Below are 26,981 nucleotides of genomic sequence, written 5' to 3' on the forward strand. Positions count from 1 at the left end.
CCTCTGGGCCTCCTGCGGCCGCGCCCCGCCCTGCGACGCCATCGCCCGGCCCGGCCCGGACACGGCATTCTGCTTGCAGCGCTGTGAAGCGCCGGCCTGGGCCTGGGCCCGGGCCCGGGCCCGGGCCCGGGCCCGTCTGAGCGGCCCGCCGGGTTGTCGCAGGGCTCCGGCCTTGTGGAAAAGCCGCGCTCTCACCCGGGCCGACTGCCCGTGCTCCGGGATGGGCGCTCCCCGCCCCCTTGGGTGCCCGTGCAGCCCACCCATCCCCACTTGCCTCCGCCCTTAGAGAGGGCAAATGACTGGGCTGGCTTCATCCTTGGTGTAATGCCTGGACTTGTGGTTTAAACCGAGTAAAGCATCAGTCCTAACTCGTGGTGTCTTATGCAGGCTATCGAAGAAGAAGGAGGAGATCCAGAGAACATCGAAATAACCGTTTCCACTGACACACCCACCAAGAAACCAACCAAAGGCAAAGGTTAAAACCTTTCAGTGCTTCTTGTATTCGTACTGTGATGCTTGGTTTCATTCCTTGGGCATTGATGTTGTATTGATCAGGTTAAAGGTGACCTGGTCACTTGTCTGACAGTCTTGAGCCCAGATCCTGAAGGGCTTGTGGTGATGGTGGTTGGACTCCCTTGCTTGCTGTGCAGCGGTGAATTTTGTTCTTTTTTTCTGCAAGAGTGTTTAGGGAAGGCTGTTTCCCCTCCTCTCCTGCTGATACTCGAGAAATGCCCATTTGGGGCCCAATAGCTTGCTGGCTATGCATGGGGCAGTCTCCTACAAATACAGGTGCTGGCTAGTTGTTCTGGAAACGAACAGCTTCTGCTTTAAAACTGCCTTTCAGCTTGAAAACAGAAACAGTACAGTGTGAGGGAGATGACTAATACCATTTTGAAAATAATTGATCATCTTGAATGAAAACTGATCTTGTACAGAAACAGGCTTGTACAATCAGCATAATTTAATTTGTGCTGTTTTCCTTTGAGAAGGGGGGAAAGTAACTATGAAAATTACTCAAGGAAGTGAAACTAAATTGTTTCATTTAAGGTAGGGGAGAGTTTTGTTGGGGTTCTTGTTTGTTTGTTTTGTTTTTGGGGGGGTTGTTAACAAAACCGTACAGAGGCTTTAAAAAAAACCCTAAAAACCTTTTGCTGATCTCTGCTTGCTGTCTGGTGGTCATACAAAATGTAGCTTGAGTTGTTCTTTGTTTCTGCTGTTGCAGGGATTTTTCTCTTTTCCTTCATTCTCCCGATTTTAATAATACATATATCCTTATGGACTGGCCTCTGAGAAGCTTACTCCTGGGTAGTCCTACTGTAATGCTTTCCTACTGACATTCTGCCTTCCAGTGATATTACTGTAAGGGTCAAGAAGTCAAAAGATTCAAGTTAAGATGTTGTTTCTAGCTTTCTAGTAGAGTTAAAATGTAAGTTTGCATGTGACCTGTGCATGGATTCTCCCTTTCAAAAAGACAGTAGTATGCTGTCTTAATTGAGATTTAAGTTTTTATGCTCAGGCACATGCTTTGCAAACTTGAGGAAGCTGATCATAAGTGGGTACTACTCACTAAGTCCAGTGAATAATTGCTTGTTAACAACAGCAGTCATTTAGTTTTCTGAATTGTTTTCAGGTTCTCCTTGCTTAGATTTGAGGCTAGTAAAATTATAGGAACAGGTTTAGCCTACCTTAGCATACACTTGTTCACGTATGATACGAGTTCCCTTTTTTGGATGAATAACTGCAGGAAATAATTTTAGACAGAGATGATCCAACAGATCTTAATCATCACAGAACCAGTGAAAATGATTTTTAGTGTTGAAAGGAGAAAGAAACTGGTGCATGTATAGTTGCTGAACTTCCTGTCACTTGGACTGTTGTTTACATGGATTTAACTTGGTCTCCCTTCTGCTTTCTTTCTATTTATTTTTTTCCTGTCTCGTGAAATAGTCTGTCAAACCTTGTAATTTCCCCAGAAATCTGAAAATACAGATGCCTAAAGTCCAGTTGTTAACTTTCTGTTGGAAGTCCCTTGCAAGAGATGTGTCCTGTGCCTCTTTCAGATGTAAGCTGTCCTTTTAAAATCTAGATTTCTATCCACGTTTTATGCATGCATATATACATATGTATGTATAGACGCATCATTTCATCCATTATTAACAAAAGCAGCATTATCTCCCAAATTGTCTGCAGTCAGAATGTTCAAGGGCTGCTGCTGAACTGTTTGGGGCCGTTAAAAAGAGAAAAGAAAAAAACCCCAAACAAAGTGAAAGTAACCAGTTTTCTAGCTGTCTCACTGCTGTCCAGAGTTCTGAATAAGTCTCTTGCATAGTCCCTTAGGGGCCAATATTTTTGGGAGGCATGCTACAAATTAGCCCTGCACCCTCTTGAAGCACCTCTTCCCTTGCCCGCTCTGGTCTGCTTTTTGCTCCACGTCCTGTGCTCCTTGCCTGATTTGCTGCCTGCTCCCTCCTTAGTCTGCCTCATGCTGTGCACAGAGGCTTCCTACAGGTTGGCCACACCACTAATCTTCATGCTGCTACTGTTGGGGTGGGGAACATATGAATAGGAGAGGCTTGGGAGTGTTGAGGGAATTGATTCCATTAGAAAGACTGGGGGTAGTGTGGTATAGAGTCCTCAGAATAGTCAAGGAGGTGGGGAGACTGAATTTGCCTCTTAGTTCAAGTAGCAACTATAAACTTTTATTCAGAGGCTTACTGAAAGAGGTTTCTGATCATAAACCCAATAACTGCCTTTATAGTGACACTTCATACCTGTGAAATTGCCAGGTCTCTCCACTTCCTCTGATCAGGTCTGTCTGGATTGAGAAAGCATTGCCTGGAACATTGAAAATGGATTGAGTAAAAGGTGTGTTATCCCTTTTCCTGTGAGCTTTTTTTATCCTTTGTGGTAACTAATGAAAAACAGGAAATGAGGAATGAAGACTCCCAAGTGAGTGTCTTTTCTTTGAAATGCTGCATGAATCTAGGTAATTAGACTGGAGTGTTGATTTGGAGTTGTATTCCAGCATTACTCCTGAACTATGTGACGGGCTTTAAAAGACTGATAGAAGACTTGCTGTGTGAACAAAAGAGCAGTTCTGCAAACTTCTTGCTGTAGTTAGTCTGTATTGGTGGGAGTGTTGGAAAAAAGACAACCTCAACAAAGTTTGTACAGCATTCCAGTGGTTAAGAAAAATTGGCTCAGTTCAAAACCAGGCTGTTTAGCTCCCTTCATGAAAAACCCAAAATTTGACATGGAAGATGGAAAGTCCCAGCAGAGTGGTGGGGGGCTGTCCAAACTGGTCCATTGCCTGTGCCTCTCCCCTTACAGCAGTGGTTCCTAATCTGTGGTACAGGTACCGCTAGTGGTACACAGACAGCCTGTCAGTGGTATGTGTTAACCACTGTTTATTATAATACTTTTATATACCAAAAAATTGCTGGTGGTACTTAAGGCTGTATCGTTTTAAGTTGGTGGTGCCCAGAGTTTGGGAACCACTGTCTTATAGCATTCAGAGGCTTAAAAGCCCTAATTTTGAAGCCATACCCTGAACTTCCACGTTCAGTACTGAAGTTCATGAAGTCTTCCTCCATAAATTTGGCTGGTCCTTTTTTGAACCTGGTTTAAATTATCAGCCTCTCCATCCTATGCTAAAGTGTTCCATAAGCTAATTTTAAAAGGAGGTTCCCTTTCATGCATGTTTAAACCTGCTATCTAATCATTTTACTGGATGTTCCCTGCTTCTAGTATTGCAATATGATTTTGTAAGTTTTTCTCTTATTTTAAATGACAAATGGTCTACCACTGTGGCTCTAAACCTTTTTTTTTTTTTTTTGTACCAGGGCTCATTTGTAAACATCAGTGGCTAGCCTCAACCCAGTCTCAATTCCTGACCCCCTGCCCCTAGGCCCCAGCAGTCCAGTGTATGGGGAACAGGGGGGGCCCCAGGGAGCCCCTTGTAGGCTAGAACTCTGCCAGGCTGCAAAGGAAACGGAATGGTTCCCCACATTTTTCTCCTTCAAAGGATAATCCATTTTTTAAGTTTGGTTGATCCATTTTTAAAGTCTGTCTGTGACCCTTTCATATATTCTTGTAATCCTTGGGTTGAGAAGTGCTGGTTTAGCATTAGCGTACAACTTAATTTTCTCTGTACAGTGTAAATGACTTGGTTTAATCTGAAATGCAATCCAAGTCTTTACTTTACAGGGATAATGTTAAAATAGGATGTTCATGCTCATTCTATCCCCACTTTCTTTCAGTTAAATTTCTATTATGGTTAACATGGTTAAAAGTACCCACAAGGGAACAACTCTGATCTTGTTAGCTGCTATGATCTGCTTTGTGTCTGGCAGTTGCAATGAAGAAACAAAGGTGAACTCTTCAAAGTTTATTCTGAATCAAGTCATTTTTGGTCTGCTCTCATGAACGTTCCCATTCTGTTCTGATTATTGGCTAACTACCAAGGCTGTTCATGTAAGCTTAGCTTCAGTGAGGAAGGTTTATTCTTAATCAGCTTGTTACTTGAGAGATTCTCTTGAGCTATTTGCCTGCTGTTGGTTGGGAATAATTTAACTTACAAATTGTCTGGACCAGAAACAGTGTGTGGGCTATAGGTTGCCCACTCCTGGTATAAAAGTGATTTATTAGCTAACACACATTTCAAGGCACGCAGAAACTATATTGTCTATAACCTAAGTTAAGTTATGGACTGAATTCAACTTGAGCTTTTAAATGTAAAAATAATAAAGTTTTACTATTTTGAAGAAGAAAATGAGCAAGCTTCCTTTTTTGAAACTGTTGTCATATAGAGCTCCATTTCTGAAACTACTACAGAGAGCTCTACACTTAGAGTTGACATTATTCTGATACTAGCCAATTGCCTGTCAAGAATGATGGGGAGGGACAGAGACCCCCCCCCCAAGACAGCCAATCAGAGGACGGACTTAGGCTTTTATAAAATTAGAATATGAAAACTAAATTGTGATCTATCATATTTGTCTGTTTCCCAAAACTGTAAAAAATCAAATGGCCATAAATCACTTTTTTCATACGTCTGTTGTCAGCTCCTTACCAAGTGCTTCCTCAACTGTCTCATTGAAGTGAAACTGATGTTATATTGGGAGGGATGTTATTCTACTAGAAAAAACATAGTGGATATTTTGATGTCTGAAGTATATACCTCTTAATGAAAACAATATAGTAACTAGTCACTTCTGACTTGCCAAAGGAGACTGCTGCTCTGATCCCCTTCGTTCTTCCTTTAAAAACCAAGGTGAATATTATAGTCTTGGGTATGTTTTTATATGCAAGAAAGTATGGGATATTTGCCCAAACCTTTGTATTTTAACCCCCTCCACTTATTGTTATCTTTTGGAGGTAAGGATTTGGGTGAATTCTTTTATTGATGAAATCAAACACCCCCCAAAATCCTATCCTTTTTATCAAGATGCAGACAAAAGAGCACATTCACTAGCAAATTATGACTTGTTTAAAAGACTGCAAACAAGGAAAATTCAGATAGCTTTCTGGAGTATGTAAATGAGATGGAAAATAAACTTGTACGATGGTGCAGTTTTTTGCTAGTTCAGAAATGTTTTGATCTTTTTGGCCAGTCCAAGCTAGGAGTGATGCAGCTTAGGCAGGTTCATACAGATAGAGCAGGTTACAACTTTCTGGCAGTTGTGACCAGTAGATATGTTGGTTAAATATAGCATCCAAAGCTGTCAGACTATTCTAAATTGTAATTGATATGTTGCCTTCCAGAGAGTGCTGTATTGTTTGCTGTAGGTCAGATACTCAGTCATAGGCTGAGGTGTCTCAAGTGCCTTTGAATGGATGACTAGCATGTAGGAAACAAAATCATGTTACCAGCATGATGACTTGGATTGGAAGATGTTCTTTGACAGACATGCAGACATGCAAAGCACAACTTTGTGTCCCTTTAAATGACAGTGGTATTATGCATCTACTTTGTTTCCTGTGTTGCCTGAAAACATGTGATGGGTATCTTAACAATGCAGGCATTGCATATAAATCACTTCTTGATTCATCTTTGGTTGGCCAGCATTAATGTAATAAAGTCCATATCAACATTGAATGCTACCAAACACTTCCTTTTCTGTATATGAAGGCCTGTCTCTTGTCAAGATGCCCTGCCAACAGCTGGAAGCTCTGCTGCACCAGCATGGAAAGACTATCTGCATTGATACTTTTAAGTAGTAATTCTGGATCTGAGTCGGCCATATTGATACTTTATCTTTTTTTGGCTCACAGTCCTTATCTTCAAACCAGCCTCTGAGGATCCTTTCTCATGCTTCTGAATATGTGTTACATCAAGGAATAAGCATGGGGTTACTTTACTGCAATATTTTGTTTGGTGGATTTAATACTAAGAGAGACTTTGACATTCAAACAGATATCCTTGGGTCTGATCTGAGCCACCCCCTCAACCAAAAATATAGAAATTTTTATTGCGTTATTTGTATGAGGCTACTTTTAAGAAAATTGAGTTTCCAAGATGCCATTGCTGAATGTAATTCTCAGTTTGAGGGGGGTCTTATGTCAACTTGTGGTACTCCTCCCCAGGAGATGTTTCTATTTAATCTCCTTTCCCGAACAAAACAAGCAAGTGAATTGGACTTTACTGTGAAAAGGCTAGAGACTGAACATTCTTTAATGAAACAACACGTTAAAGCCTTGGCATCAGGTGCCTTTGCTTATAACCAGCTGTGGGCGACTGTCTGGATGTGGGTTTAGAAGGAGATTAAGGATCTACTATAGAACATGGAGAAGTTGTACGAAGGCAACAAAACATTAAATTAGAGGAATGACTTTTGAAAGAACCAAATTTGAATTCAAATGGATATGTCAAAGTCACTGTGGGATCATGTTGCTCTGTCTTGCATTCTGCCTTCATACATACTTTGATATAGATTCTACCATGCTGTTGGAATTATACAAATAGAGACAAGGCAGAAAATAGTGGAATTCTGAAGACTTATGGATTAATCTAGTATTTTCCAAGATCAGAATAATTTGTGGAGTGGAAAGAATATTTTGTTTGCAAAGCCACACAATTGAGACGTTAGAGTCAAGAACCTAACTTAATTTGCCATTTTTATAACTTGCTAAATGTGGTATTGCATTCTAAATGCACAAAAATTACATTTTGTTTAAGACGGTTAAGTTTGGGCAACAGATTTAAAAAGACTTCTGAATTGATCTAATAATGGATTTGTCAAACTGAATAGGGGACGCTTAACCCATATTGCTACATTCATGAAACTCCTTTCTGTTGTGAAATATTTACCTAGAGTCAATGCTGATTAAGAATTCTGTTATGCTTTTTTAATAAAGCATAAATAAGGACAGCTAGATTCTCATGTAACAAATTGAGAGAGTCTGCATCTGCCCTTTTTCTGTCTTCTAGCTTCAGGAAGCTTGCAAGCTTCAAAATATTCAGAAATTGCTTTGCATGTCAGATACTGCAAAGAGTCATAGTTGATATAATGAAATATCAAGGCAAATGTGCCTGCTTCACCACTACTGCAGTTAAGGTGTGGGTTTATTGTTGTTGGGGAAGAGGGAATTGCATTACCTAGTGACACTTGCCCATAATTGGAAGGGAGGGTGCTAAGTTGAAAGGAAATGTATACTTAACAAAATTCTTCACTTAAGAAGTTAAGTGATCCGTGTTATTATGGGTGTGTCTCCTTGCTGAACTCTTAATTCTGAACTGTAATGCTTAATGTCCTTGTTAATAGACACTTAAGGATCATTCTTAATAAAATATAATTTAGAAAATAGCAGCTGAAAAAACAAATACTGAAAGAAAGATGGCAATGCTAGAAGTACCAATTTTGCAGGCTTGGTGGTAGTAGCTTGTATAACTTCACTTGTAATAATCTTTGAGGTCAATCTTAAAACATTTAGACGTTGTGAAATTTATACCAGGATGAGCGAGTAAGGTGAGCTGTAGCTTTATAAAGAACAGTTACAATTCCCATCAAACCTACTAATGCATATGAAGGTGCTTCCTATATCCTTAAACTTAAACTCTCATCATTAGCTTATCCTGTCTTTTTAGGTAGAAAACAGGAAGCTGATGAACTATGTGGTGATGCTTCAGTTGAAGATGATTCCTCTGTTAAGGTAAAAGTAAATTTTGGAAAATATGTGATGGTCTGTTCTAATTGGGTAAATGGAGTTAAGTCTTAATTGTAAAGCTCCATTTGTCAAAAGCTAACTTAGATGGAGGTCTGAAAACGTTGCTCAGGTATTTACAAGTCTACAGGACGCTTGCTTGCTGAATTCAAAGCACATGGAAGTATGTGGCTCTCTTTTTATCTTGATGCATAACTTTCTACAAGAGAATATAAAGTGGGCTCCAAAGTGGAAACTCTAGGAATGATCAACATAAGCAATCGATGTTGAAAGTTTAGATGTGATAACCCTTCTGAAGAAGCAGTCGCTCTACATTTTATTGGAAGAAAAATCTAGCTAATATTTCTAGTTATACCAGATCTTGTTCACATTGAAAGGAAAATGAATTGGAGGCTCAAGATGCAAGTGATCAAGATGGAAATGATGAACTTAAGGACTTTGAAGAAGCTGGTGAAAATGAAGAGAACTTGAATTCTAAACAACTGCCTCCTCCCGAAAAGGAGAGAGATCATGACTCTGAACAGGCAGCGACAACAGAAGATGCAGAGAGAGACTCTGAAAGCCAGGTACCTTGCCACACTTGTTAAACTGTACGAACTTACATCAGAAAAAGTCATCTTTCTATTGTCTACTGTCTAAAACTACCTGAAAAGCTAAACTGGTTTCTTTCTTAGGTTGTTCTGTCCAGTTCCCTCAAAGAGAGCGCTTGGTCCTTCCTGCTCTTAACTTGTCTCTGGATAGTATTGAAATGACTTTATTGAAACAAAGGTGGCACTAGTTGACAGATTTCTGCCAAAACCCTTAAAGTCTGTTTCTAGTGATGTGGGGTTCTTTTTCACCTCTTCCCCCAGTACCTTTTTGATGCATCATTAACTTCATCAATGGTGCCAGCAAAAGCAGCCCACTAGCCTTCTAAGCATAGACCATGAGGACTACTTGACAATGTCCATCCTTAATTGAGAGCATGTGCTTTGTGAACTGAAAAGCTTGTCTGTGTTAGCTGAACATCTTGAGATTTTTGGTTTTTGTAAGTGTTAACTGCTAGCTCATTTAGCAAGTCTTTTTCTTTTTTCTTTTTTTTCAATTTAGGAAATTGAAGGTCAAGAGACAGAAGATGATACGTTTCCAACTATCCATGTAAGTTCTGAACTGTTCTTCCTACGTTTATGGATTTGGACACCAAAGCAAAGAATGATCTAAAGTGACCTTTCTGAAATCAGTTTTTAGGCTTTGAGCTTTAGATGATTGGAAACAGTTGCTGTTTAAAGCCTGCCAGATTCCAGGCTGGATGACCTTGACTTGTTAAGGCTTTTCAACAGACTGTGATCTATACCTTGGAGCAGGGGTTGTCAACCAGGGGTATATGTGAGAAGGCCCTAGGGGGCATGCGCAAGTGGGCAGGGACGGAGTGCTACCATACGCTATTTCGCACTGCCATGCAGGTGCCACCTGGACGTGAGGAAAGCTCACACGTGGTGGCTGTTGCCACTCCGCATTCACGCACGTGCCACCCCCCCACTCCACAGCTGGCTGTGTGCCACCCCCGCCCCTCCCATACCACGTCTGGCCATCAGGGGTACGCTGTTCCAAAAACATTGAAAACCCTGCCTTGAAGGAAGGCACTCAACATATAATCTTGGCTAACTTACCTGAAAATATTTCAGAGTATCTCCTTAAATGATCCTTTTGTGTTAGATATCACTATAGCTCTCAAGTATTAAAAAATTGCTTCTTTCAGTTAAGAACTTCATTTTGACATTTAGAATGTTAAAAATCATGTTTCGGAAATGATTTTTTCCATTTATTGTTTTAAAAGAATTCTTCAAGTTCTGAAATTGATCCAATGAGTTCTGGCACGTCTGAAGACATTCTAATATAAAAGTATTTTGTATATCTTTCTGGGAGTATTATTTCAGTAGTGAAAAAGTGATGTCTTTTCATTCCCCAAGTTAGCTTTCACCTAAATAAGTAGATATGTTGAAGAATGTGTTTTTATATTAGTTTTCCTTTGCTTTGAGCATTATATAATTAACTACTGCTAGTTCTGAAGTACACGAGATACGACAAAACTAGATAACTGCTTCCTGGCTTTTATGAAACAATGCAACAGAATAAGAAGTAATATGGCCTCATGGTTCATGAGGTTTCACAGATATTAGTATACAGAACACAGTACAGTGTGGCTAAAATGTTAGAAGTTGGCATATTGCAATCAGTTGAAATCTCATAAACAGGGACTTGTCAAATGGAAAATAGTAGTGTCTATCCACAGCTGTGTGAATTTCATAAGGAGTTTAGACTCGCCTTTTTTTATTACCGTTGGTATAAATTACGCATGAAGACCAACGTCTAGTTAAGTTTTAGTTTAATGCTTGTGCCTAAATTTGGATTCCTGTAGAGATGACAGTCTTGACTTTTGTGCTTAAACTGAGTTTTAAAAGCAAAAAAAATGCTTATTTGACTTCCCTCTCTTACAGGATGGTGAAGAAGAAGAAAATGAGAGAGGTATGTTTTGAAGTTTAGTAGAGTTAAGAGGGTTTTTAAAAAGGTAGAATAAGCAACTCAACTTGTACATTTCAGCCTGTTGACTAATATTAGATTTGTTTTCAGTACTAAGCATCAGTTGTCTCAAGTTCAGGACTTGAATCCATTCTATCAATGGGTTTATCTTTCTCTTCAGAACTGATTTATAGTGCATATCAGTTACTGTGGTGGATGAATAATATGGATATGCTGTGGGTTTGTTTTTTTTTAACTGAACGAAATGCCCAAACTAAATATTCAAGACCTCTTATTTTAAATATATGGTAAGTCTCTTGTTCAAAACACCTTGCACTGCAGTAACTGATGGTGCTTGACTATTGGTTATATTCCTCTACTGACCTTAAAACTGTACAAATTATGGACCATCATCATCTTGACCCACTGCCACTTGGAAATTCCAAGCTATGCAAAGGATGGTAAAGCAAGCTTTCAGAAATACATGGAGGAGTCTAAACACCAGCCTCTTTTTAAGCTATGCTACTTAATGAAAGGTACAGAACAACTTTAACATGTCTGATCAACCAGATAGACTTTCTGGAGAGAAGTCAAAGGATGCTACGTTTTGTGGACTAGAAAGAACATGGAGCAAAGTCACTTTACACAAGAGGAAATAAATACAGTATTGAAATTACGGGATAAAACTACAAACTCCTTGATTGCAAAGGGCCTGATAGCTGACTCATCTGTTCCATGTGAATGCAAGATCACTGGACATAAGAACTCTGGGACTGGGAATGAATATGGAAACATCTACAAAATGGATGAAGACCGAGAGCAGTTTTGCTACGAACTCTCGTTTCATGTTCATGCTTCAGTTTCTGCAGCAGACTTGGACACCTATCTTGACAGCCAAGCAATTACATAGAAAGGAAGACCGAAGGACTGCAATGAAATTACACTGAAGCCTAATTTACCTTCTCCAAGACTGTGTAATTCTCCAGGATTTGGGAAGGCTAGAAGACTTGCAACCAGGAATTTTCAAAGATTGATTTAGTCAAACTACAAGGATCTGCATCATCTGAAAGAAGTCTGTCTTCTATGGCACAGCTTCTAAGTTGGAAAAAGGATACTTTCTATGAAGATTGGTATCTCCAGGAAGGAACCACTTTGACTCCTAGTGTTTGTTGGTATTTGTCTCTAGAAACTGTATTTTGCCATGAAGAATAAGTGATCCCGGGTAAAGGATATATATAAATGTTAATACACCATGTGTTTTTTCTAACCTTCCATCAGTGCTAATAACTGGCTTTGTATTTTCTAGGTCCTATTCTAGCTTATGCATATGAAATTGTTTAAACTTCTTGTTTTGCCATATTTATTCCTGTTAAATCCTCTTAGATAAAGCAGGTTCTGGTGATGGTACACAAGAAGTATCTAAACCTCTTCCTTCAGAAGAAAGCCTAGCTGAGGCTGATCACACGGCTCATGAAGAGATGGAAGCTAACACGTCTGTGAAAGAAGCTGAGGATGATAACATATCGGTTACAATCCAGGCTGAAGATGCCATCACTCTGGATTTTGATGGTGATGACCTCCTAGAAACAGGTAAAAATGTGAAAATTACAGATTCTGAAGCAAGTAAGCCAAAAGATGGGCAGGACATCACTTCACAGAGCCTGGAGAAGGAAAGCAAGGACTATGAGATGACTGAGAACCATAAAGATGGTAAGAAGGAAGACTGCGTGAAGGGTGATCCTGTCAAGAAGGAAGCCAGAGAAGGTTCGAAGAAAGCAGAATCTGGAGACAAAGAAAAGGATACAGTGAAGAAAGGTCCCTCGTCTACTGGGGCCTCTGGTCAAGCAAAGAGGTTTGTTTTTCTATGTCAGTTCTTTACGATACTGAGTACCAGCATTCAATAAGATCACTCTACATTAAGGGGGTAGCTGCAAGAATCTTATAATTAGTACCTTATGCTCCTGCCTATAGATTTTTTTTTTTTTTTGACCGCCATAAGTTACTTTTTAAAATTCAAGATCTTCGTATAGACGCTATGTCCTACTGATTGCGTTGTCGAATTGTCGGCGTTTATTTATTTTTCAAATTGAAAAGTTGTTTTTTTTTATTTTTGTTTTTTTTAATGTCCTTGTGATGATGGTAATGAACAGCTATCGGTTCTAAGAACACAAAATGAAGTCAAGTCCCCGTCCTGAAATCTGGAGAAGATTGCCATATGTCCTCTGAATAGAATTGTCAGAAAATCTAGATCTTCAGGCATCTTGGGGAAAATCAGTGCAAGAATCCATAAGGGAATCACTTGTTCAAACCCAGTCCAGCCCTCTTTTGAAATGTTAATTTGTCTATTAGTAATAGTATAAAATGCAGTGTTTTACCAAATGCTATATTTTCAATTTTCTTTTGATGATTTACCTCTCTAGCTCTGCTAAGGAAAGTAAAGAAAGCAAGACAACATCCAAGGATGATAAAGGTAACGTCCTTAATTTTTCAAGGGTGGTCATTTTGGTACGTAAAATGCTGTTTAGTCCCTCTTGCTGAACAATAATTGGAATTTAGTTTGAGGTGACCAAATGGTAATTTTAGCAGAGAACATCTCCATGAAGTAACAGCTTAAATAACTAATTTAATTTGGTCAAAGTCACTAATAGTAAGGATAAACTGGTCCTTATATGATGGTGGTTTGGTTTTTTTTGGTTTTTTTTTTCCGTCTCCAGGCTCTTTACAGGTCAAGAGTTAGTCAGTCCTAAACCAGTAATTCTCAACTAGGGTACCTAGAGATCCTTTCAAGGGTGTTGTGGGGTACCACTCAATTTTAGCACTAAGTGTACAAACATTATTTATAAGATTTAAGCCTAGAGATTCTGACCTGAGAAGGTATGAATTCTTCACAACAAAATAACTTTTTCTACAAACAAAAAACAAATAAACAAATGCAAACTAAGAGCTGGCATTTTCTCAGTGCCTTTAGACTGTGTGGAGAAAGATTGAGAGCCACTGTCCTGAGTGAATTCTTAGAAGGCATCTGCCTACTTCATGCTTTTATAAAAAATATTGGAAATTATGTCAGATTCTGGTGGCTTAATTTTTTTGAATTGTTTTTAAAATGTACACTTCTGAGTTCAGAAACTTGCCTTTATGCATTTATATAAATTGAGGAAAAAAGCCTTTAAGTACTTGGGTTAGAAACTTTCATGATATTTACATCCTCTTTTTTTAAATAACTTTTCAAATAAGTATGCCAGTGGAAATAGTATAAGTATTTGCTTGTTGTAAGTTTAGCAGAATCTAAGTTCTTGAGTATTGGTATACCCTAGAAAATGTTGGCTATTACTATTTCTGTTATAAGAAATATTTTTCTAATAAAGTGCAGCAGGTGAGCCTACTATAACAACCAACTGAACCAGTTTCTCTAACCTGAAGAGCTTTTATTCTAAATATTCATGATACTCTAACCCTTTTTCACTACTGTTCTCCCCAAATTCTTTAGAAAACTAACATGCGTGGATAGTTTTGTAATGGAGAAAAGCATCTTTGAACATAAACTTATTGCTTTCTTATAATATTATATCTGTATGTTCATGGTTAGAAAAGTAGAGTTGGAAGAAACCTTGGGAAGTTATCTAGTCTAACTTCCTGCTCAAGGCAAGATCATCCCCGACTAAACCAAGTATTTCTCCAGGCTGCTTTAGAAACTTCCCAAGGATGGATTTCACCACCTATCAGTAGCCTGTCCCATACATGCGTAAATTTAAAAAAAAAAAAAAAAAATCATATGACTAGGATGCAGTAAGTCCATTTTGTCTATGTCATCTTGGGCTCACGTTCTAAAATAATTTTGTAGAGTTAGTGCTAAAATTCCAGCATAATGTAAAAAGTGCTGTACACATTCCTTATGCAATATAATACTTAATATGTAATTTATAATATCACTGGGGGCCAACCTTTCTGGCAGTCAAGCTGGAAATTAGCCCTGCACACTCCCTGACTGCCACTCTGATCCCCTTCCCTTGCCCAATCTGCTGCCATGTTACTTGTTTCCTTCCCTGCACCATCTACCCAACCTTCTGCTTTGTTTTTTTTTGCTCCTTCTCAAACTGCCACATGACATAGTAAGTGGCTGACTGAAGCACTTGTGCCGCTGGTTGGCTGCTCCTGTAATGTATTATTCCATATATAACAAAGTTAGGCCAGGGCACAAGATGCAACTAGCAGGGGACATAAAGTAATAAAAAGGGATACAACAAGTATGTCGAGAAGAAGACCAAAGAAACCGTAGATCCTTCACAGATTGAAGAAAACAATCTAGTTATAGATGATATGGAGAATGCTGAAGTTCGGTGGCTATTGAATTTGAGAACTTCTGGAGGCTGAGGTCCTGGATAATTGGAAAAGGGCAAATATAGTGCTGTCCTGAAAAACAAGGAGGAGGAGGATTTGGGGAATTACAGATGAGTTGGTTTGACTGTGATACTTAAGGGAGGGGAAGAGGATGTTTTTTAGAAAAAGAGCAAGCAAGGGTTACAAGTCAAGGTTGAGGACAAACTTTCTATCTTGCTGTTATTCTGTCCTGTTTTCAGTTGGGGATAAAACTATTTTTATTAATGCAGCCTTCTTTTATAAGATGTCATGTCAAGAACTTATAATTGTGTTTGAAAGTTGCAGCCTATTTATAGGCATGCAGGCAGGCAACAGAACTGCATTTTGAATTTGGCTGTATTTAAGGAGATGGATTTTGGATTATTAGTCCAAGAAAAGGACAACTCTGAGAGATTCTGGGAACAATTGTTTCTTTGCATAGTTTTGTGAGCCCAGAGTGCAAGGCTCTCACAAAATTAATGTACCAAGAGGGGAGGGGAAAGTAAGAGTAGCCAGGTAAAGACTAAGAGGCAGTTTTGTTGTTGTTGTTGTTGTTGTTGTTGTTGTTGTTGTAAGAATGCCTCAGTGGGAAGAAAATAGTAGGTATTTGGGGTGCTTTTTGATCTATCAGAGGGAGATATAACAAAAGGCAATGGCCAAGGCTGAAGCAACACATTCACATTAGAAATGCATTTTTAACATTTTGGGCAGGGATTATTGGATTCTCATTTTTCTGCCTTTCAGGTAAAAGTTACCCCTATATTAAGCCTAATACCTGGATGAAATGTTATGGTATGTATTTTATACAACAGGTCAGATTAAGGCAGGGAGGTCATTAAATAATTTAAAGTCTGAATTGTTGCATGTTTGTGGTAATGGTTGACCACATCTTCAGTAACTGCACTCTTATGACACCTTGTTTCAGGAAGTGCAAGCAGTGTGAGCGGTAGCAGTGGAAGCTCAACTAGAAACCTGTGGGTTAGTGGTCTCTCCTCTAACACAAAAGCTGCTGACTTGAAAAATCTCTTTGGCAAATATGGAAAGGTATTACTTGCACTGAAAAACTTGAAGCAACAACTTTTTTAACATTACAAATTTTGGTTAGGATAACTATCTTAAGCAGTATAAGAGCTAAGATGACTTGCGCATGATGTAATCAAGTTAATAATTAAGAGTTTCAATCATGATGGTTGTGCCTGCCCCCTTCTTCCCAATCCATACAGTAGCATTATGGTGGTGAGGAAATATTTCCTTACTGGAGCACCTGATGTAAAATATCAAGGAGGTAGTAACACACATGGGACTGGATCAGTACCTAAACTACAGTGTCTTTTCTTACAGCCCAGCTTCATCAAAACTCTTCCATATTTTCCACTACTTTATGTGGGGGTCTAGTTGTTTGGGCAGGGAAGTAATTTAGAAATACTGGATTTATTGTAACAAACACCTAGCTGATGTGTTTAACCTGCAATCCTATGCTTCCCATATTTTTTCAGATGTTAAAGTTCCAAAGTGTTTGTGTTTAGATACAGATGTTAAAACTTCAGGTTCTATCCCCTATTTACATGCTTTTGTGGGGAGTGCAGGAGGTTGGGATTCATTTACAGTCTAAACTGGAAATGAGTGTTGTAAATTGACATCTCAAATGGGACAGGAGGATACCCTAATGAATACTTTTGTATATTAGTTGAAAACCTTCATTTACTGCACCTGTTGCAGAAGTTTCTGACTGCTGCATCAGTATACACCAAATCAAGGAAACATACCTCAGTACTTCATTGCAAGTTGGACTTCCTGAAGCAGGGAGTGGTACCTTACTTAATGGCTGTTTCTCTATAAAGGCACTCTCTGCTTGATGTTAACTGACTCTTGAAGAGGTTCCCATCTCTGTTTGTGTGGGGGTCAGTTATGGCTTATAGCAGGGCTTATCTTTTGCCTGCTGCCAGATTTGGGATCTTCAGTTGTTGGCAACTCAAATTGGCAGCATTATGAAAGAGGATGAGTGGAATCGGTGGTGTTAAACCTTCTGGGTTCCAGGGTCATGTTTAGAACTGATCAGTGGAGCCAAATAACTTGAAAATGTAAGTGGTATTTGACAGCATGTGTTGATTGTTGTTAACTTGCCTCCACACAACAGACTCCATCTAAATTGAATGGTCCTAGCTTTCAATCTTTTATTTCATGGGCTCTGTATTTTGAAGAGTTGTTAAATTTGTATCACATCTGGTTTCACCAGAAATACCTTGTGTGATCTGGGAGCTGGTAACTTTTTCAGTGCTTCAGTTTCCCCAAGAGTAGAGATGATAAGCCCATTTGACCAATTTCATTAAAAACATTCAGCTCTCCCTCTCCCTCCTTTTTTTGTCAAACTTCTGTCTATTTAGGTGCTTAGTGCAAAGGTGGTCACAAATGCACGAAGTCCTGGAGCAAAATGTTATGGTATCGTAACCATGTCTTCTAGTACTGAAGTGGCTAGGTGTATTGCACACCTTCATCGCACAGAACTTCACGGACAACAAATTTCAGTTGAGAAAGTAAGTTTTTAATATATACTCTTGGAATAGGAGTATTTTGGGATCATTTACTTGTGTATATACACACGCATACCTTTCTTATATATAGGTAAAAGGTGATCCTTCCAAGAAGGAGCTGAAGAAAGAAAGTGATGAGAAATCTGGTTCTGGTAGAAATGTAGGGGATAAGAAGACTGCCTCAAGTGACAAAACTAACAAGTAAGATCTTGCTTTACTTTGGGTTTGAGGGGTCATCAAAGTGTATTCTGAAGCCATATAATCCAAAGTTTTCTCACTGGCTTTTCTTGTTGTTCTAACAAGAACTCCTTCGACCAAAAAGGAGGAAAAGAAATCTGACAAATCGGAGAAAAAAGAAAACAAAGAAGCCAAAAAAAACGAAGGTAAAGATGAGAAGAGTGATAATGGATCAAGTGGCCCTAATCAAGAATCCACTAAAAAAAATGAAGAAAAGAAGCGAATAAGTATGCTATGTTGCTTTTTCTTACTGAATCTTTCTTGGTTTTGTAGCAGCAAATAATGCTTCTGCAGAGAAACCTAAAAAGTTTTTCTGCCTTTCATGCTCAAATAAGGTTCTCTATTAGAGCTTTTAAACTAACTACTAGAATATCTTTTTAATATTACTTTCTTTGAGAGGATGGGAATGTTATCATTCATATATGTGGATTATCTGTTCAATTCAAGGTTTAATATCTTGTATTTCAGTAGCAAATGGTTCATATCAGATTTTACAATTTTATCTTGTTTTGTGGTTCTTATGTTCAGTTGTAAATTGTTACTCCGCAGTTTAACTTGTACTTTGCTTGTTGAAACTCTGGTTGGTTGTGTGCATTTTCTCCCCTTAGGTGGAAAAAGTTCGGGTCAGATGGTTGTTATAGACCAAACAAAAGGAGACCAAGGTCACACAAGGACAGTGAGAAGGGGAAGATTTGACAAAGTAAGCTTCTGCAAAGTGTGCTGTGCTGTCATGGTCAGACTTTACATTGTCCTCAATTTACCTAATCTCCCATCAGTGAGCAAGTAACATTACACTCAGCATAATCTGAAATATTGCCAAAGCTGAGTAGTTTGAAGCTGTGATATTATGAAGTGTTACTAGACGCATATAACTTCTGAAATAATAACTGCTGCGATCTCTGTCTACAGGCACAGATATTAAGAAACAAAGAGCGTATCATTCAAGATAAAATGAAGTTCAGAGAGTACAGAGCAAGAAAAGATATCTTGCCTTTCGAGAAAATGAAGGAACAAAGAATGCGAGAACATATGGTTCGATTGGAACGAATACGACGAGCAGTTGAGCTCCGGAGGTAGTGGTTTAAAAATTTTAAGATTGTTAAGCCTTAACTGAGCAAATGTTTGCTACTGTTAGAAAATCTGATCATGGCTCATCAGATCACTTTTTCCTTAAGAATCGAGTTCCAAGATGTCATTTGGCCTAAAGTGTTGTCAGTGTAAGTGGAGTCCAAATTTGGTTCCAAAAACTTCCATATTCTTCCTAATATCTAACCTAAACTTCCCTTGCTGCACCTTTTTTAAAACTGTTGTTCCTTGTTCTGTCATCTGCCACCACTGAGAACAGTCTAGCTCCATCTTCTTTGGAACACCCTTCAGGTAGTTGAAGGCTGCTATTAAATCTCAGTCTTCTCTTCTCTAGACTAAATAAGCCCAGTTCCCTCAGTCTTTCCTCAGAAGTCATGTGTCCCAGCCCCCTTGCCATTTTCATTGCCCTCTGCTGGCCTTTCTTCAATTTGTCCTCTTTCTTTCTGTAGTGGGGGGCCCAAAACTGAACACAGTACTCCAGATGTGGCTCACCAGTGCTGAATAGAGGGAAATAATCACTTCCCTTGACCTACTGGGAACACACCTACCAATCCAGTCCAGTATGCCATTAGCCTTCTTGGCAACAAGACCACACTACTAGTTCATATTCAGCTTATTGTTCACTGTAACTCCCAGGTCCTTTTCCACAGTGCTGCTGCCCAGCCACTCGGGCCCCAGCCTGTACCAGTGCATGGGATTTGTCCCCTCTTAAGTGCAGGACTTTGCACTTGTCCTTGCTGAACTTCATGAGACTTTTCACCCAATCCTCCAATTGTCCAAGTCATTCTGAATCCTAGCCCTACCCTCCAGTGCATGTCTACTACCCCCCCCCTCAAGCTTGGTCTGCAGACTTGCTGAGGGTGTGCTCTATGCTATCTTCCAAGTCCATTGGTGAAGATATTGAACAAAACTGGCTGCCAACTAGACATCAAGCCATTGATTACTACTTTCTGAGCTCGATGCTCTAGCCAGTCTTCTATCCACCTTACAGTCCATTCATCCATCCCATACTTCCTTAGCTTCCCTGTGAGAGTGCTTCCTTAGCTTGCCTGTGGGAGATCATATCAAAAGCCTTGCTAAAGCCAAGGTACACCACAACTGCTGCTTTGCCCACATCCAAAGAACCAGTCACCTCATCCTAGAAGGCAGTCGGGTTGGTCAGACATGACCTGCCACTGGTGAACCCATGCTGACTGCTCCTAATCACCTTTAAGTTAAGAGAACCTATTTTGTAAAGTCAGAAGCATTTCACTGTCAGTTTATGATAGTGGAAGAAAATAATCTTTCTTTTGCTGCTTGTACTCAGTTCTATCTTCGTTCTTGATTTCTTCACAGCAGAACAGGGTATAATGTCTTTGCATGGCTTGATCCCAGAAAATGAAGAAATACATTAGGTGATAGCGTTTCCCAAGTATGAGGAATATCTAACAACAGATGTAGATCTACTATAGTAGGCTCCTGTGTATCCATAGCTGCAGCTCCATTATAGTGGTGACAAAGTGGTTAGGTCAGTGCTTCCCAAATTTCCTCAGCATGATGCTAGTTATGTTCCCACTTCCTCTGTATGGTGCCTCCCACTCCCCCAGTAGTGCCTGAGCCCTGGCTGCTGCCTGTGGGAGGTAGCAGCTGCTGCAGCTGGATCAGAGCATGGAGCCCAGGTGCCCCCCAAGTCCCCATTGGGCACCATGGCTGGAATAGAGCCTTTAGAGGGCAGGGAGGATGCAGGGTCAGGGCTCCCAGCCCTGCTACGCTCCCGTCTAGAGCTTTGTAGCCCAGTGGGCAGGACCTGGCACAGAAGGGAGCACCATAATACAATGATCACTAAGGTGAGGTGCCCCCTGTCTGCCTGGCAGCAGTGTGGGGCACATTTCCATGCCGCTGTTGCTGCTTTGCAGTCATGGTGGCATGGGGCAATAGGGTATCTTGGGGCTGTGTGTGTGTGGGGGGGGAGGAAAGGGGGGGCTGTGAGGGTAGGGGGTGGGTTTGCAGGGGGTGGGATCCTTCCCATCCCCTGGTGCACAGTCCCCACCGCTGACAGCGGGTGCTCGAGGTGCTCATGACCTGTGCAGGTACTACCACCCTGCAGCACGCAGTTCCAGCCAGCGCTGCAGGTAGAAACAAGGAGCACAACCAAGCTGGTGTGCCCCTATTGCACAGGGCTCCACATGGTGCATGTGCGGCTCCTGGCACTTGCACATCACCAGGAGGAAGCCCAGTGGAATGGAGCCAGCTGCCTTCCCCACCCCCTGCCCTGCAAGTCTGGGATTCCACTGGGAAGCAAGAAGCAAGGGCAGGGATCCCCTCCACTCCTAGCGGAGTCCCAGGACCTGCCTGGCAGAGGGCAGGGAAGGCAGGTGGCTCCATTGCACGGGGCTCCCCCCCGTGGATACTTGAGTGCTGGGAGCTGCACATGTGCCATGTGGAGTCACACACATTGGAAGCAGGCTGGCTTGGCTGTGCTTCTTGCCACCATGTGCAGTGCTGGCTGGAGCCACATGCCATCAGGCAGCAGCACCTGCGCAGGCCACGAGCACCCCAAGCTCCTGATGCTGCCAGTGGTGGGGGCATGTGGGGGATGTAGATCACACTGTGCACCTGAGCTCTGCTCCCTGCCCCTCCCCCCCCCCCCCGGTTTGGTCTCCCTGTGTGCTGTCCCTGCCCAGCTGCAGCTCCTCTGCCTGCCCCCACCACTTCCCTACCTAGTGCCTGGAGTGAATGGGACACCAGAGAAGCCAAGCAGGTCCGCCAGCAGTAGTTGCAGCATTATCAGCAGCCACCCTGCCTGGGAGCTGCATGCTGCCTGGGCTGGGCCCTTCCGCCCATGAGGTGGGAGCAAGGTGTGCAGACTGGGCAGGGTACAATTAGTTGGTGGGTGCCTTTGGGCTGGATGAAATTGCCTTGTGGGCCAGATCTGGCCTGCAGACCATATTTTGCCCACCCCTGGAATTAAAGTGACTATTTCTTGCAACCCCATCCTCTGTTTCTACAACCCCATTTGAGGTTGTAGCCCACAGTTTGGGAACCCCTGGGTTGGGGAGTGTCTTGTCTATCGCAGGCAAGAATTGTAGTTAGTCTACAGCCAGCTGTTGAAAAATTAGAACTGTCTTTCTTCAGGGAAGCAATTGCTGACTTTCCTTGTTGGCTGTTACCCTGCTGGAGTTGGCACCAGTTGGTGTAGCAAAGTCAGTGTGCTTGATCCAAGTAAACTGAGGCCTAGGAGAATGTTTTTTCTTGCAAATAAACTAAAGGTATTTACCAGTATCTTTGTCTTTGAATATCTCTGGCAATATTTGCTGGGGAATGCAGCCAGAAATGGATGACTTTTGTGCTGTAACCTTTAAATAACACTTCTAGGCGAAGAGAAATTGCTGAGAGAGAACGTAGGGAGAGGGAACGTATTCGAATCATACGTGAACGGGAAGAACGTGAGCGCTTACAGAGGGAAAGGGAACGACTGGAAATAGAAAGGCAAAAACTGGAGAGGGAGAGAATGGAACGAGAGCGCTTGGAAAGAGAACGCATTCGTATTGAACAGGTACAGTCCAGTGTGCACAATTGTAACATCATATCAGGGTATGGTACTGGATTTAATCCCTTCCACCTTTTAAGATGAAAGAATCAAACAGAGTAAAAACAAATTTAGCTAACCAAGTTTGCAGGCCAAAATGTAACGCTGAAAATTTTAATGGATCAGCGCTCAACATTGCAAATGGTTTAGCAGCGGTGAGGTGACCCTCTCCCTGTTCAGTGGTTTACACAGAGTGGGGTTTTTCCCCCTTCCTCCAGACTATGGCGTATGTATACAAAACACAATGTCATATTGGGGGCAACACAAATTTTAGAAGCATGTAAAACTTTTGTGGTGACTAGTCTCTGCTAATGAGGTGGTAAACCAAACCCAAGTTGTTCTTGTTTTGTGGTAGCATTTTTTTAAAGAGCATAAAGTAGAAATCTGTTTGTAGTCTTAGTTGCTCTCAAACAGCGAGTTGCTTCAAACTCTGCTTAATACAGCTCTGCTATGTAGAGCAGATGTCCCCAGTATTAATACAGAAACTGAATATGAGACTGTGAGTGGAAGTGGATTAATTCTGTATCCCTGACAACTGACATCTGCCTGCCTTTAGCACAAAGGTAATGGTCTCATTGTTTGTTTCTTCTCTGGTAGGAACGTCGCAAAGAAGCGGAGCGTATCGCTCGTGAACGAGAGGAACTGCGTCGGCAGCAGCAGCAGCTTCGTTACGAACAGGAAAAAAGAAATTCTTTGAAACGTCCACGGGATGTAGACCACAGGTAGTCTAGCTTTTAAGTTGGGTGTTCTATAGGTCTTCATCCTAGTACCAGACCATCTATTTTTTATCATTAAATGTGCTCAGACTTTAAAGTAGTTTGTTTAAAGAACAGGATGGGGGAGTTCTTTCTCAGCTGCCACTGAACACTTGCCAACATAATGCATTAACAAGTATTTATGTACTTGTTATGGACAGTAATTTTAATATTTCCTGAAATCTATGTTAACAAACTGCAAGGTTGTCTTCCTATATTGTGAAGGGAAATAGGTTTTTGATTTTTAAATCCTCAAGTTCCAGTGAAAGCATAGCTGCATATATATGTTCACTGAAACTTAACTGTTCTGACTTAAATGACTGGACACTCTAGTTGCCATCTCTTGATGTCTGTTTAATTAGCAGTTCCTGGAAGATGGATGGCCTAGTGAATTGGTAAAGCAGTGAGGCTTTAGTGTCTAGATTGCTGGGCAGAAGTAGATATGTCAGTTACTGAAGTTCTTTCCTATCAGTTGCTTGACCCCCGAGACTGGAACTAGCTTTTCTATTGCCCATCAAGAATAGAACTGAAACAGTAACTAATACTGTGTAATATTTTCAGTAAAGGCTAAGGACCTGTGCGCTTTCCAGGATGGTTATGACTGCCACACTGACTTGCCTGTCAAGTGTTTGCACTTACTTCATAGACCAATAAGATTTCAGACGTTAATTTTAAAAGTTACATTACAACAAAACCTCAACTTAAAGGTGAAGATAGATGGACAAAATCAGATACTCTCATATTTAAATGTCTGATAAGCAGGACATTCTATATGCTTTTCTTGCCCATCAAGCATACGTAGGTATGTTTAATTCCTGTAGCGTTGTCCTGAAGACAGTATTTGTGGGGGTAGAGGGGTTGTTAGGTCTTTTGAAATCTTATTGGTGATATAGGCAGATTGTTGGCATTTGGTTTGGAGCATTGGTATGGGTGTTTCATCTTGGAGATGAGAGACAGAAGTATTCCTATTGCTGTCTGAGGTAAAATGGAAACTAGTGTCATCTAATTTAGACTCATTTCACTGCACCTTTTTAAGGTCATTTGGATAATAGGCTTTGTATATACATACTACTTTCTGAATGCATTGCAGGAGTCAGTTTTCTCGGACTGCCTAGATGAAAGTCTTGATTTTGACAGCTTGTTTTCTCTGTATTACAGCAAAGGCCACAATACAAATTTTTTTGAAAATTTACTGTATATAATGTATGTTCCTTTTAAAGGCGGGATGATCCATACTGGAACGAAACTAAAAAGATGGCCCTGGATACAGATGCACGCTTTAGCCATAGTTCAGACTACAGTCGCCAGCAGAATAGATTTAATGACTATGACCACAGAGAAAGGGGGCGATATCCAGAAAGTTCATCGGTCCCCTCATCATCTTTTGAAAGGTATGTTTCCAGATAGTAACTACCAAGCATGAGATTTGACAGACATTTCACAGAGTGTTTAAAAATATTAGAGTGGCTCTTGGAATGACTCTAAAGTACCCCCTCCACTCCCAGAGAACATATAAAATTGCCCTTGCATTGGAGGTACTAAATTTTAATGCATACTAACAAAAGTGCATCAGTGAACACGTAGACATGCCCACTGAAGACTCTGTTGAGGCTCAGAATCATGTTTTTAAGACTTGAATCTTTGGAAGTGGGGCAAATGCTTTAAAAAGGAACTTGATGATCACTTCTGCCTCCAAAAAAAAAAAAAAAAAAAAAGGAAAAAAAAGAAAGTGAATGCAGTATTTGTAAATGTTACCTCAGCTTTTTCTTCAAGCTAATAGTGATTCAAATTTTTCTTTTGAATACTTTTCTTAAACTCTTGTATGCCCAGCCTATTTCTTAATACAAAAAAGCAATTTCTTGGTGTGCTCATTTTGGCATTGTGGCCTACAGTCTTCTATATGCTTCATCCTACAATACCTGTCCAGTTAGTTTAAATGTAAATGCTCAAATTATGGTGACAGCACAACTTGGACATATTTAATAATTTACCCAGGTGAAGAGGTGATTTTTATACTTCAGCATTGCCACAGAAGTCAGGCCTGTGCAAAGTTTTGGTAGCTGATTTGATTTGGAGGAGATTTGGCCTCATTTGGGGACAAGATCTCCAAATCTAAATCAGATTGATCTGAAGCATCCAAATCGATTTCAAGATTCAGCCATAGATAAATCAGGCAGCTGACACAGGTGCCTTTACCTGGTAAGTTTGTTGCGGTTGGGGGAGGGAGGGATTGGAGCTGGGATTGGAACAAGCTGCCCAGCCAGGACAGGTGGGCACATTACTCCGGGAGGGATATGGGATATGGGCATGGCAGTGCTGGGAGCGGCGGCTCTGCCCTGGTGCTGGTTGCCCCACCCCACCCCCCTTGTTGGATGCAGGTGCGGCTCACTTTGGGCAGAAGGGGGCAAGCAGCAGCTGGGCTCCCAGCACCTATATTCCATGCCAGCTGGCAAGCAGTGGCAGGGCAGAGCCCCTGCTCCCAGTACTGATACAGGCATAGTAGTGCTGGGAGCAGGGGCTATGCCCTGCTGTCACCCAGAGCAAGCCGTGCCTGTACCACACCCCTCTTGTCTCCTTCCCCCACGTCGGATTGGCAGTAAGCAGCAGGACATAGCTCTCAGGCACGGCCAGAGGAGTTGCGGGAGAAGCCCCTATGGCTGCCGAGCCCCAGTCTAGTCCTGGCACTTGAAATCCCCACGCTCACTGGCTCTGGTTGGGGCCACTCAGCACTCTGGGCAGAGCCCGCCCCCCACCCTGGCACTGCACGGGCCAGTGGGGATTGCCCCCGCCTGGCAACCACACGGCAGCTGCCCCATGGCATGGGTGCAGTGTGGCTCAGCAGGGTGACATGCACTTTCTGGGAGCTGGGGCGGCTCCACGTGTTAGGAAGAGCCCAGAAGTGCTCAGCCCCAGCTCCCAGATGGTGATGACCTGCTGAGCTGCACTGCACCTGTGCCATGGGGTAGGGGCCATCCCTGTGCTGTGGGGCGGGGGGTGCTCTGCCACGAGTGTCCAAAGGCCCCAGTCACCACTGCCAGAGCTGGTGAGTGTTGGGAATTTAAGTGCCGGGGCTGGGCTGGGCAGGGCAGGGCAGCCATGGGGGCTTTTCCCACTGCTCCCCCTGCCCAGGAGGAGGCAGGCACAGCCAGAGGAGCCACAGGAGAATCTACAGCCACCCGGCTGTCCCTGTCTCTCCCTGGCCAATCCAAATTTCTCTGAATCGGTGCCAAATCTTCCAAAGCAATTTCAGCCAGATCTATTCAGGATAGTGATCTGAATCTCCAAATGAAATCGCTGTCCTCCGAATCCAAATTGAATACTTTCCTATTGGCACAAGCCTAATAGAAATTTATGGACATAACACTCAAGAGGGAAGGTTTGTTTACATGATTTTTAAAACATAGGTGAAACGCTTCATCTACCTGTATAGTAGCATGAAAAAAATTGGTGGATGAGAAGTTAATGGATGATGCCAGTGATGCTCAGCCATGGTACCATGGCACCCTGCATGCCTTGATCCTTCTAAGAGTTCTGTGGGGTGTGGCCCAATATTGGCAGTTTTCAGATGTGCAGACACCTGTGATTATTGAGATTAAACTTAAAGACTTCAAATAGGAATGTACAATATCAAAAAAAAATCACTACAGGTCAGAAGGGTTTTTTTCCTAAGTTTTCAGAACTGCTCTATTTGTTTTCTGTAAGCCAAGAGCTGGTTTTCCAAAGAGTGCCTGGAGTCTGACAAGGTTAAAAACGACTAAGCTAAACAAATTACTTCTGCTCTTCATC

General features: G+C 41.4%; 1 protein-coding gene across 4 annotated transcripts in view; it reads left to right on the top strand.

Annotated features, from left to right (window-relative positions):
• SLTM (SAFB like transcription modulator) overlaps positions 1–26,981 on the top strand; it is a 30,370-nt gene that overhangs the window by 256 nt on the left and 3,133 nt on the right. For 2 of the 4 annotated variants that reach the window (XM_090029296.1, XM_090029298.1), the window contains exons 2-17: positions 388–475; positions 8,087–8,151; positions 8,541–8,729; positions 9,253–9,300; positions 10,641–10,668; positions 12,046–12,514; positions 13,083–13,132; positions 15,944–16,062; positions 17,403–17,552; positions 17,641–17,750; positions 17,853–18,013; positions 18,395–18,486; positions 18,696–18,859; positions 22,227–22,407; positions 23,038–23,162; positions 24,416–24,586. In XM_090029296.1, the coding sequence (XP_089885422.1) occupies positions 388–475; positions 8,087–8,151; positions 8,541–8,729; positions 9,253–9,300; positions 10,641–10,668; positions 12,046–12,514; positions 13,083–13,132; positions 15,944–16,062; positions 17,403–17,552; positions 17,641–17,750; positions 17,853–18,013; positions 18,395–18,486; positions 18,696–18,859; positions 22,227–22,407; positions 23,038–23,162; positions 24,416–24,586 (2,210 nt within the window). The remainder of the gene's footprint in view (positions 1–387; positions 476–8,086; positions 8,152–8,540; positions 8,730–9,252; positions 9,301–10,640; positions 10,669–12,045; positions 12,515–13,082; positions 13,133–15,943; positions 16,063–17,402; positions 17,553–17,640; positions 17,751–17,852; positions 18,014–18,394; positions 18,487–18,695; positions 18,860–22,226; positions 22,408–23,037; positions 23,163–24,415; positions 24,587–26,981) is intronic. The other 2 variants (XM_090029299.1, XM_090029300.1) reach the window with 2 other exon arrangements.

Source organism: Crocodylus siamensis, chromosome 15, assembly GCF_052110815.1.
Source record: "Crocodylus siamensis isolate JL-2025a chromosome 15, ASM5211081v1, whole genome shotgun sequence".
Classification (NCBI taxonomy): Eukaryota; Metazoa; Chordata; order Crocodylia; family Crocodylidae; genus Crocodylus; species Crocodylus siamensis.